General features: G+C 28.8%; 2 protein-coding genes across 4 annotated transcripts; both read right to left on the bottom strand.

Moving 5' to 3' along the window:
• Positions 1 to 229: 229 nt before the first annotated feature.
• LOC111675609 (hsp90 co-chaperone Cdc37) lies at positions 230 to 2,125 on the bottom strand. Its single transcript, XM_023436390.2, has 3 exons — positions 1,905 to 2,125; positions 977 to 1,837; positions 230 to 913 (listed from the first exon to the last, which is right to left on the bottom strand). Exons 1-3 carry the CDS (start codon positions 1,935 to 1,937, stop codon positions 695 to 697), a joined length of 1,113 nt encoding a protein of 370 aa, XP_023292158.2. The 5' UTR covers positions 1,938 to 2,125; the 3' UTR covers positions 230 to 694.
• Positions 2,126 to 3,017: 892 nt separating this feature from the next.
• LOC111690680 lies at positions 3,018 to 4,721 on the bottom strand. 3 transcript variants are annotated; one of them, XM_046953089.1, is made up of 5 exons: positions 4,112 to 4,721; positions 3,996 to 4,048; positions 3,807 to 3,934; positions 3,618 to 3,750; positions 3,018 to 3,518 (listed from the first exon to the last, which is right to left on the bottom strand). In XM_046953089.1, coding segments are annotated over exons 1-5 (681 nt in total). In that variant the 5' UTR covers positions 4,114 to 4,721; the 3' UTR covers positions 3,018 to 3,153. The 3 variants fall into 3 exon arrangements, with proteins under 3 accessions (XP_046809045.1, XP_046809044.1, XP_023308982.2); XM_046953088.1 differs by having other exon boundaries at positions 3,018 to 3,750; XM_023453214.2 differs by having other exon boundaries at positions 3,018 to 3,750; positions 3,807 to 4,048.
• Positions 4,722 to 12,701: the final 7,980 nt, after the last annotated feature.

Genomic DNA, 12,701 nt, shown 5'->3' with positions numbered 1-12,701 from the left:
AATACAAATTAACATTAATTAGCTTGATTAGTATAAAATCTGCATTATATTGAATGTTTACTTTATTTTCATATTCCACTCTTCTTCAATTTTTGGTTGTTTTGTATAGCAATACTGAAATGTTTAGAATAGTTCCCAATAACAGCAAAAAGGAATAAAAAAATATTAAATATATTTTCAGAATCTAATTATTAATTTAGCATTTTATATTCAACACAACAATCCGCTCTTAATGGTTTTTTGTTAATTTTTTTCTTAAATTTTATTTACATACACAACGATTTAATATTTGAATTACACATATGTACTATAATATATTCAAAACAAGGAATACTTAAAAATGACTAATCGCCTGTTTCTCTAAATGCGAACGAACATGATATTCTCATTTTATATTGAAAATAACAAAAATTTTTCGAATTTGTTTTCAAAATAAAACTAGAAAATTCTTGTTAGTTCGCATTTAGAGGAACTAGCTCTTAATTTCCATAACTAAATTCGAAATGAAAACAAGTTACTGTAATAAGTCTAGGATAAGAAATATATAATAAACATTTTTCGATAGAAGTGTTGGATTTGTATATATTTCTGCCAGAATGATTTATATTTCACGGACTGTTTTGTTACTGCTGCAAATTTACCGATTTTCACTTTTTCTCTCAAATAAGGCCCCCCTAATGTTTGTTCATAACAATCAGTCTAAATCGTCGGAACTGACTCCAGTATATATCGGTTCTGTTTCTTTAGATTTCGGTGTCGATTCTTCTTCTTCTTTTAAATCGGCAGCATTTGGTACCCATAAACCCGAATCTACACATCGTTTCATGTGGTATTTTGCTTCTTCTACTGGCATCGCGGCAATAGTAGTTTGCAATAGTTCAGTATCACGACTTTCAAAGCATTTTTTTAATTCCTAAAATTTGAAATATAAAAAAATGTTAATAAATTACAAACATATTGGTTCGTTCCTACTTACATCTGGTAGTGATTCGAAAACTTCGGCAGGATCTAGACCACCGGGACCGAGACGTTCCCTGCGCTCTTCTTCTTCCGCTTCTGCAATTGCTTCTTTAATCTTTTCCTGAGCCCTCTTCTTAATACGTTCTTTAAATCCATCAATTTCACTTTCAAACTGCTGGCGATATTCGGGTACACAGTTTTGAATTTTTGAAAAGAATGATCCTACACAGGCCCGAGGATCAATATCTAACTGTTTGGCCAACTCTAAAATATACTGCATACAAATACACTGATGGGCCACATGAGCCATTAGCTCATGTTTTTCCTCCATCTCCAAGTTGATGGACCATATTACCAAATAGTTAGCAGTCTCCTCGCAAACCAAATCGAGGTGTTCCTGGAGAAACCGTTTTGAATCATCGTATTTACGCAACATGCCATATTGCTTGCATAACTTTTCATTTTCCTTGACAAATTTTTTCATCCGGACTTCCTTTTCCTCTTCGGTAAGGTTTTCGTCTGGTTTCCTAGCCGGCTGTTTATTTAGCACAGTTTTTGCGAACCCTGGCTTGCTAATAGTATCGACGTTCCATGGCATTTTCTTTTCTTTCTTAATCAACTCCTCTTCTTTACGGTCGAAATCTTTACCTTCTTTCTCTAATTTTTCCAATTCTTTCTTTAGTTCCTCATCATCACCTTTACTTTGTATGCGCTTTTTACAATCAATTAATCTAGCCTGCCAAGATTGCTTTTGCTTTTTTAGATCCTCTTTTTCCCGTTCCAGTTCTGCCATACGTTCAACACGTGCCTGATGACGCCAACGGAAAAGTGAAGGTGTGTCGATGTTTGGATGAGTATCATCTTCATCGTCAGATATCTAGAAAAAAATTCCATTGTCTTTTATACATATCTTTTTTGCATATTCATGTTTTATAGTTTCTTACCTCAATGTTTTTCCATTTGCTGTAGTCTACCATTTTTCTCCAATTTATAAATATATAAAGAGTATTTACTTTATTAATTTGTTGCTTTTGTGTTAAATATGCTACTATTTCAGCACAGGGTATATACTTTGTGATTTCAGTTTTATACGCTTAAAAAGTTTGCAAATTTTACTAGAATTATACTTTCTTGCCAGAATCTTCTTTCAGAAACCTGCGCCAACAAATATTAACGACAGCGGCGGCTGACACTAAAAATATCGGCCGCGGCTTATTATCAACTGTAAGGCGGCTAGTTAGTTAGTTTGAAAGGTGGATGTATACATTTACAGTAATCATTATTAATTTTATAAAAAAATTATTTTAAGATTACATTTGATTTGTACTTTATTTAGCAGAAAATACAAACGGCTTTTGAATTATATTTTTCATATTATTCGAAAAAATTATTTGGAACTTTTTGAAATAAAATTCAATAATAAACAAGAAGAACAAGAAGTTTTAAAGCTGAAATTATGTTCGAAAATTCGAAGGCATGTTCGAATAAATTTGTATGCTCTTAAAATAATCTTTGAATCACAAAAACTTAAAAAATAAAATTTTCGCAAATTTGATCTTAAGTTCAAAAACTAATAAACGAAGCTTGGTGAAAATTTAAAATCTTGGGTGTACTTGATGACTATATAATATTATGTATGTCTAAATATTGGAAATTAAGTCCAAAAATATTCTAAAATCATGGGATCTTCAGAAATATAATTAACAAAAATTATTTTGTTAATGAAACTTTTAAGTTTTATTTTTTCCATTAAAAATAACTCATTTGAAGAGCTTTGTTTGTCCATTAAACAATGTTTTTTAATATTTTTTCAGTCTCTTGTTTTATTGAGTGTATCTAACAAATTCATCAATCAAACTGACTCATGAATATTGAAATATAAAAATGAGGATGTTGAAAATAGCGATGAAGAACATGAGGAAATCAACAGTAACAATGAAGCTGCAATAATTAGGAATAACATCGCCCAGAGTTTAATACAAAATTAATAAAATATATTGAACATAAGTTTGTATTAAAAATAAATTTTAATTTATTAAAACAAAAAAATAACAAAAACAAAAATAAATAAGGTACTTCAGTTACTTTAAGATAAATTTTTTGTACTAATAAAATAAATTATTTTGAAACGTATTAGTGTTAAACATAAGTGGCTTAATTTCAACCGCTTTTAATAGTGTTTAAATTTTCATACTACATTTTTTCCATACAAATATTATGGCGGTTTGCTTCCTGTAGCTTTTTTGTTTCAACTTCAATTAAGGCATCGTATTTTTTTCCAATTTTTTCCAAATTTGTACAAATGTTGTCTAGTTTGTTACCAATAATATCTAATTTATTTTCCAGAACTGATCGCTCTTCGCTTTTAATTTCGGAAAGCTGTTTTATTTTTTGGCCAATGCTTTCCAATTGGTAACTTTCATTTTTCATCAATTCTTCCAGATTTCCGTTAGATTTTCTTTTGTTTTGAGTTGGACTTTTATAGGGATTTGTACGTTTTCTTTTTTTTGGAACTGAAGTTGATGGACCTTGTGACTGAGATGATGAGGTATCAGATTCTGAAGAAGAAATACATATGTCATCATTATTAGATTTTAAAGCAATACGTTTTCCAAAAGACTGAGTATTTTTTATTCCATCAACTGTTTCATATATACCACTTATGATAGCAACTTCTTCCTCTAATTGGCTTAAAATATATTGATTAAAATTGCCTCCTCCAGTTTGACGGACTTCTTTTTTGTTGTGGGAAAGTTTACGCTTTACATTACTTTTCCAATCGAGCCATGTCTGAGTATGAACAAAATATCAGTAAGCAAAGAATTCAAAATGTTTCCATAACTTACTTTTTTCCAATCTCCCAAGTCTTTTGTAGGAGGTCCGGCCGCGTTAAGCTCGTCCTTTAGCGCTGTCCATAACTTTTCTTGAGATGTCTTATCTTTCTTCGAAAAACCCCGTCCTAAATCAGTATGGTTCAAGTTCAAGTTCATTTATTCCCATAAATTCATTTCATTACAAATATAAATCAGTATGGTCTTTCATAAACCGCATAAGAATTTTTTCCTGGTTTATATTCTTTCGTTTTCTCCTAAATTATAATTTAATTTTATGTATGAATATGTACCTGATAATTTTATGTATATATACTTACATATTTATTGTTTTGGTTAATTTAAATCGACAAATTATACATATTTTATAATATTTTTAAAATTTAAAGCGCAAAGATTTTTTTGCAACCAATTTTCATTTTGACAACAAACATATGTTTACATAGTAACAGTGATGCCAAATTGTTTTTAGGAAACACATAGAATATTTCTAAGGTTGTTATGTTTTTCTTCCTCAATATATAAATTTTTAAATAATATAAGAAAAAATGTTTATTTTTAAAATAGTTCACAGGTTTTTATTTGCTAAATTCAGCTCGCTGTTATAATCAGCTAAAGTTTGGAGCAACTATGTTGCCTCAGTCTGTCATCTTTATTAACTTCGAAATTTGCGTGATGGTGGCAACACAGAGTTTTTCGAAAATAAACAATCTATTGCCTGGCACAACAATAAATTTGTAAAAATATGTGAAATCGATGAAATTCTTTTTTTAAATGAATATTTTTAATGAAATTGGTAGAAAACAAGTGTAATTATCTTTTCAATAAATAATTTACTGTGTATATTAAGAATGCAAACAATTATTAACATCAAAAATGTTCTTTTATTTAAGAAAAACATATATTTATTAACACAAGTCAGATTTTAGTGCTTTTGAATAGCTTTTTGTAAAATTTTAGGTGTGATTTTAAAACATTTTTTTTATTATCCAGAAGAGTTTAAATTTTGTATTAAAGTGTTATAATAATAACTTAAACTTTAAAGTTTTATTTTTTGTCATTTTAATTTACACAAATAAGATGTTTCTTAAAGAAAATGCTGATTCGTTTTGCTTTCACTTAACTATTTTTAAGTGAAAAGTATTCGATTTTATTTCTTTGGAAGTGAAATCGGGAACACCAAGAAAATGTGAAATCGTTCGTTTTCACATTTTGTCTTGTGAATTCGAAAGCCAGAACATACATAATTGAGTCAGTTTGTTTATTAATTATTTTTGCTATCACAAAGTATAACCTGTGCTTACTATTATTAAAAAAAATGGTTAGAAAAAAGTATTTGAATGAAACAGTTTAGAACTGGTTCACACTGGGAAACTTTTGTTGAGAAACCTTTGATTTTGTGTGTGAGAGAAAGAGATGGTTAATATTTCTTTCCGGTTCAATTACACACAAAAATTAAAAGTTTCCCAAAAAAGTTTCCTAATGTGAACCAGGTCTTAAAGAATTGGAAAACAATGCAGAAAACGATCTTTGCAATTCTTCAAGAATGGGCAAAGAACAAACAGTTCTATGAGTTGTTATGCAAAGTTTCGCCATTTATAATGAAGAAAAAACTTCAGCATTTAGCATTTACCTTACGGTTTTAAGCTAGCGGAAATAGCTATGAAAACCTAAAGTTCCTCACAGCTATTTCTCCACAAACAATTGGAAAAATTGTCATATAAACATGTGAAGTAATAAAGTTCTAAATAATTACATAAAGGTACAATAAACAAAATAAAAAGTAAACTAGAAAAGCATTTTTTATTTTTATATTTTCCAGCTTCCAAAAAATAGAATTGAGTGGAAAGATGAAAATAATGCATTTCGTGAAATTTTCGAAATTTCATTGGCGCAATTGACGGAAAGCATGTCAAAATTACAAAACCACCTGCCAATAATAACTAATTAGATATGTATTTCTGATTCGAAGCCAAAGTAAATTAATAAAGTAGCGACATCTCTTGTTGTACAACAACATCTACAACAAACACATGTATTTTGTTTTTGGAATAATCCAGCAATGTGTCAAAATAAAATTTAAAAAAATTTCTTTTAACAACAAAGTGAACAAAACCTAAATATAAAATATTACTTTTAAGTTGAAAATATTAAGGATTTAATTATATTATTATATATTATAAAATTTATAACACTTTTAAACTACTTTAAAACCACTTTTAATTCATTTTTTCAACTTTTCATAAATTTTAACAAATAGCAAAACACAATTTAAAAATGGCGACATAAACAATGTTAACAATTTTCAAAACAAACTTTGACAACTAATATTATTTTTCTATAGAAACTATAGTTAAAAAAAATATTCAGCTGTTCAAGTGATGCTACTTTATTAATTTACTTTGATTCGAAGCATTACTTGGTTTTGATGAAAAGTTGCCGTATGTTTTTGTAAGCGATGTCGTATTTAGGTTGAAATTTATTTAAAAATTCAGATTATCAAAATAAATATGCATATGTATATATGTATGTATGTAATTATATGCGGCATCACTGGATTCCTTGTTTTCTTTTTATACCCCTCAGCTTCGGCGAGATACGAATCTTCAATAATTTTGTTAGACATGCTTTCGAAAAGATCGCTATTTAAAATCAGCAAAATCGGTCGGTAAATAACGGAGATATGAGCAAAAATTCGAGACAATCTCTGAAAATTTCATCAAAAATGTCATATTTTTTCATGCTTTGTTAAATAAGCAACAACAACACTGTATATTAGAAAAAGATGTACACGTGTGTGTAGATGTATTTGGTTTTTTAGCTGTGTACAAAGTAAATTAATAAAGTAGCATCACTTGAACAGCTGACTATTTTTTTAACTATAGTTTCTATAGAAAAATAAAATTAGTTGCCAAAGTTTGTTTTGAAAATTGTTAACATTGTTTATGTCGCCATTTTTAAATTATGTTTTGCTATTTGTTAAAATTTGTGAAAAGTTGAAAAAATGAATTAAAAGTGGTTTTAAAGTAGTTTAAAAGTATTATAAATTGTATAATATATAACAATATAATTAAATCCTTAATATTTTCAACTCAAAAGTAATATTTTATATTTATGTTTTGCTCACTTTGTTGTTATAGGAAATTTTGTTAAATTTCATTTTGACACATTCTTGGATTATTCCAAAAACAAAATACATGTTTTTGTTGTAGATGTTGTTGTACAACAAGAGATGTCGCTACTTTATTAATTTACTTTAGCTTAGGGTTCTATAAATCGACTTTCGAATAATCGAACAATCGACTTTTTGTCGAAAAAGTCGATAACTCGACTATCGTCTATGAAAAAAGTCGAAAAGTCGACTTTGTAAATAAAAGTCGAAAAAGTCGGAAAGAGTCGAAAAAAGTCTAAAAAAGTCGGAAAAAGTCGAAAATAGAAAGAAGTCGAAAAAACTCAAAAAATTGCAACAAATAGAAAAAATATAAATACAATTTTTTTATTAATAATAACATTAATAATAATAATAATAATAATAATAATAATAATAATATAATGTTAAATGGCAACATTATAAATTTACGCTTCTGGCTTCGGAAAAAGTCGAAAATAGTCGAATAAAGTCGAAAAGTCGGAAAAAGTTGAAAAAGTCGAAAAGTCGACTATTTATAAAATATTAAAAGTCGAATAATCGACTTTTAATTAAATGAAAAAAGTCGAAAAATGGACTTTTAACTAAAATGCAAAAAGTCGAAAAGTCTTTTCGTTTCAACTATAGAACCCTACTCTGGCTGTGTATTTCGTTTTGTATGTTGAATGCTGTTGGCGTCATTGAGATGTGTATTTTGTTTTTGTATATTTGGATGTAGGTTGGTTTTATTGCGTTGTTTATTTTGTTTTTCTGTGTTTTTCATTATGTATGTTTAGATGTCTGTTTGTTTAGATGACTTGTGTATTTTGTTTTTATTTCGTTTAGCGTTGTTGTTCATTTTGTTTTGCTTTTGACGTAATTTTAATGTAGTCCGAAAAAAATTTATAAAACTAATACATATGTTTAGAATACACTATGGTGAAGGTTATATAAGATTTGGCACTTCCGAATATAGCACTCTTACTTGTTATGTTTTGTTTCTTGCATTGTTTATTTTTTTATTCAGGCATACGTACGTGTGACTTTTGTTTCAATGTGTTAGTAACAACTTTAAATGCTTATAGCTTCCAAAATCCTGAACCGATCTTATTATAGTATAATTACTGTAAAAGTAAAACGGGTCACACAAAATCGCTTTGCCTATTAATTATATAGATTAGCAATTTAATGAAGCCTTATAACCATACTACAATGAAAAGCAATGAAATAATATTCAACAAGAAGGAAAGTATAGTCGGGCATGGCCGACCATATAATACCCTACACCATGAGTATATTTTTAAAATTTTTACTTTTTATAAAAAAACTTTTATGTTGAATATTTTTCCAAAATATTTAAGCAATTTATTGATAAAAAAAACTAAAATTTCTAAATGAGGCTTTATATAGGTCAAATTGGGCCGATCCTCGGTAAATTTGGGAAAAGGATATATTTTTAAATAACAGTTAGTTTTGTTGAGTTTCATTACGATACAAATGGTTACAAGTCAATTTTAGACGTTTAAGACATTTTTTAAAGGGGGGTTTGTATAGGGGCTAGGGTCAAATAAGGGCCGATCCTTACGAAAATCTACAGTGTCATAAATACTTATGTAAAACTTATTTATGCCAATTTTTAGAGAGATAATAGAATATTTGACGTAATTATGGCATAAAAAGTTCAAATCGGGAGGTACGGTTGTATGGGGGCTAGGTGAAATAATGGACCGATTTCAACCATTTTCAATAGGCTTCGTCCCTGTGCCAAAAAACATGCTTGGTCCAAATTTCATCAAATTATCTTGAAAATTGCGGCCTGTACCTTGCGCACAAGGTTTACATGGACAGCCAGCCAGCCGGACAGACGGACGGACGGACATGTCTTAATCGACTCAGAAAATGATTCTGAGTCGATCGGTATACTTTAAGGTGTGTATTGGACCAATATTTTTGTATGTTACAAACATCAGCACAAACGTATAATACCCTCCCCACTATAGTGGTGTAGGGTATAATTATCGTTTATCCCGATCCAGAAGGATAGTTGAAAATGCGTTCGGGAAAGTGTCTACTATCGTTCTAACCTGCTTTTATCTCCACAATTTTTTTAAGAAATGATTATAATTATATACCCAGAAAGTCATATAAAATGGATCCTACTGCGTTGAATATTGAACATAAAAATCTTAACAATTTGGCTTCAACTTCCATAAGAAATCCTAATAAGAATGCAAATGATGTTAGAGATAAATAAATTTTAATTAACTATACTATCTATGAGAATATTTAATAAAAAACCAAGTAAGAGTGCTATATTCGGCTGTGCCAAATCTTATATACCCTTCACCAAAGTAAATTAATAAAGTAGCATCACTTGAACAGCTGACTATTTTTTTTAACTATAGTTTCTATAGAAAAATAATATTAGTTGTCAAAGTTTGTTTTGAAAATTGTTAACATTGTTTATGTCGCCATTTTTAAATTGTGTTTTGCTATTTGTTAAAATTTGTGAAAAGTTGAAAAAATGTATTAAAAGTGGTTTTAAAGTAGTTTAAAAGTGTTATAAATTTTATAATATATAATAATATAATTAAATCCTTAATATTTTCAACTTAAAAGTAATATTTTATATTTAGGTTTTGTTCACTTTGTTGTTAAAAGAAATTTTCTTAAATTTTATTTTGACACATTGCTGGATTATTCCAAAAACAAAATACATGTGTTTGTTGTAGATGTTGTTGTACAACAAGAGATGTCGCTACTTTATTAATTTACTTTGGACTTACTTGTCAAAAATGTTTATGTTGCCATATTTGTTTTCATTTTAACGCTTGCTTTTGTGCAAATTTCTGAGTAATTTGTTGTATTTAATGTGAAAAAGTGTATTTTAAGTGTATAATATTTTTAAATATGTTCTAATTTTTAAAAAATAAAGAAAACTCTGTAACTTTTAATATAAATAACAACATATTTTTGGAAAGTACAACAATAATGCCATATTTTCCATTAATTATTGGTTAATTTTTGTAAACAAATTTTGACAAGTTAGTATTTCGAACAAAAACAAATTGCCTGTGGTTTTTGTAGACGTTTGTTGTACAACAACTCGTGTCGCTACTTTATAAATTTACTTTGCCCTTCACCATAGTGTATTTTAAAAATATTAGTTTTTTTCAATTTTTCCCGACTACATTAATATTACGCCAAGAGCAAAACAAAATGAACAACAACAACGCTAAACGAAATAAAAAACAAAATACACAAGGCATCTAAACCAACAAACATCTAAACATACTTAACGAAAAACACAGAAAAACAAAAACAAAATAAGCAATGCAATAAAACCAACCTACTTCCAAATAAACGAATATAATTCATAAAAAACAAAACCAAATACACAACTCAATGGATCCAGAATATATATACTTTATGGGGTCGGAAAATTATATTATAGAAATTACAAACGGAATCACAAACTTATATATATCCTTCTCACGAAGGTGAAGGGTATAACAAGAGTGCTATATTTGGCTGTATATACAGTGAATCAATTAAGTAATTTGCTTATGTAAAATATTATAAATTTTAAGAAAAAAAACATTATCTGAACAATTATTTTAAGTAAAATAAAGCAATTTGTTTGTACCGTAAAAAGTAAAATCATGATATTAATTAACGAGATTTTTGTTAAAATGTGAACGTATTGACAATATTTAGAACCCAAATCAAGAATAACTATCCAGATCCTAGAATTGTAGAATATTGATTCTTATTCAATAAATCTAACACTAAGTACACCCTAGCCACTCTAAGTATGGGGGCATCACCATATACCACTCTAGAACTATTACATGCTAAAATCTTGATTTTCAATCTCATATTTTAAATGCTTTATTTTATGAATAAGATACAGTAGGCATATCAGGATCTGGATAGTTATTCTTGATTTGGGTTCTAAATATTTATAAGTGTATGTATTAGCTAAAAAATATTGCTTTTGTTGACCTTTGGGGTATGATAACCACCTATATTTTAAAATATCTAAATTAGGTATTTTCCTGTACTACACGACACTTTACTTTATATTGGTTCCAACCATTCTATGGTCTGTGTAGAGGTCTAAATTTAAACATAGTGTTCCTCCTAGTTCGTATATGGATTTTGGAGAAGCTAAATCAAGAGTCCAATGGTTTTCCTTGGATACAAGTTGCCTCCCTTTGGCAGTTAAAAATTTCGAAGCACCACTCAGTGCGTTTTTTGTAATAATTCTTTGGATCATTTCATCAATTTTTTAATGTTATTGATTAAACATCTCATAATTATATTTCATTGTTTTATATTTTTCTAGAAATCAAAACAAATCTTTTATATCGAAATTGCCTCATTATTATCCTTTAAACATTTTTAAGGCAAATAACATCACATTTTCACACAAAGAGGATATGATTTTTGTAAATTACAATTGAAAAACACTTAACTCTCGTCCTTTTAACAATAAAAGAATACATTCCAAAAAGTAGTTAAAAAATAATTTGAAAAACCCAACGAATTTACCGGAATTCTCAATATGCAAAATACTTTATTAAAGTGCAAATTATGATGTAAAATAATAAAATGCAACAACAAATGCATCAAAATTTGTATTATAATATTTTTATACCCACCATCAAAAAAGATACCCCCCATCTTTGATTTTGTTATTCCGTGTGTAACACATCGAAATATTGCTCTAAGACCCTATAAAGTATATATGTTCTGGGACCTCGTAAGATTCTAAGACGATCTAGCCATGTCAGTCTGTCCGTCTGTCTGTTGTTGGCACGATAGCGTCACCAAAATAAGAGATATTGAGATGAAATTTTTCCAAAATATATTTTATTGATCAGAAATGTTTGGTATTGAAAATGGGCAAAATCGGTCAACGATTTCACATAGCCCCCATACAAATGTACCCCCGGAATATTTTACAAATAGCTTCAAATATTCACAAATTCGTTGTGAAGCAAATACCACAAAATTTCGCATAGGTCAGTTTTTTGACATCTGCATTATGGCGGACATAGGACCATAATTGGCCCTACCCCTCATATAAGGTCCCTTTTAGAAAATGATAAATAGCTGATTACTGGCTTAAAAATGGGAATATAGCGATGAAATTTGACACACATAAGTTTCATGCAAGCCAATATCTCTCAATCAAATTTTATGTATATCGGTCCATAATTGACCATACCCCCATATAACGTCCCCTTCTGAAAATTACTTTAACGCTCATTACTCGCTTAAAAATACAAGCATAGCGATGAAATTTGACATAAGTAAGTTTCTTACTAGCCAAAACCTCTTTATGAAATTTTATGTGGATCGATCCATAATTGACCCTACCCCCCATATAAGGTCCCCTTCAGAAAATGACTTTAATGCTCATTATTGGCTTAAAAATAGGAATATAGCGATGAAATTTGACACACATAAGTTTCATGCAAGCCAATATCTCTCAATCAAATTTTATGTATATCGGTCCATAATTGACCTTACCCCCCATATAATGTCCCCTTCTGAAAATTACTTTAACGCTCATTACTTGCTTAAAAATACAAGCATAGCGATGAAATTTGACATAAGTAAGTTTCTTACTAGCCAAAACCTCTTTATGAAATTTTATGTGGATCGGTCCATAATTGACCCTACCCCCCATATAAGGTCCCCTTCAGAAAATGACTTTAATGCTCATTATTGGCTTAAACAAACGAATATAGCGATGAAATTTGATATAAGTAACC

The sequence above is a fragment of the Lucilia cuprina genome, chromosome 5 (genome assembly GCF_022045245.1).
Source record: "Lucilia cuprina isolate Lc7/37 chromosome 5, ASM2204524v1, whole genome shotgun sequence".
NCBI lineage: Eukaryota > Metazoa > Arthropoda > Insecta > Diptera > Calliphoridae > Lucilia > Lucilia cuprina.
Note: the sequence above shows the minus strand (reverse complement) of the source record. Positions and strands in the feature narration are given on the sequence as shown.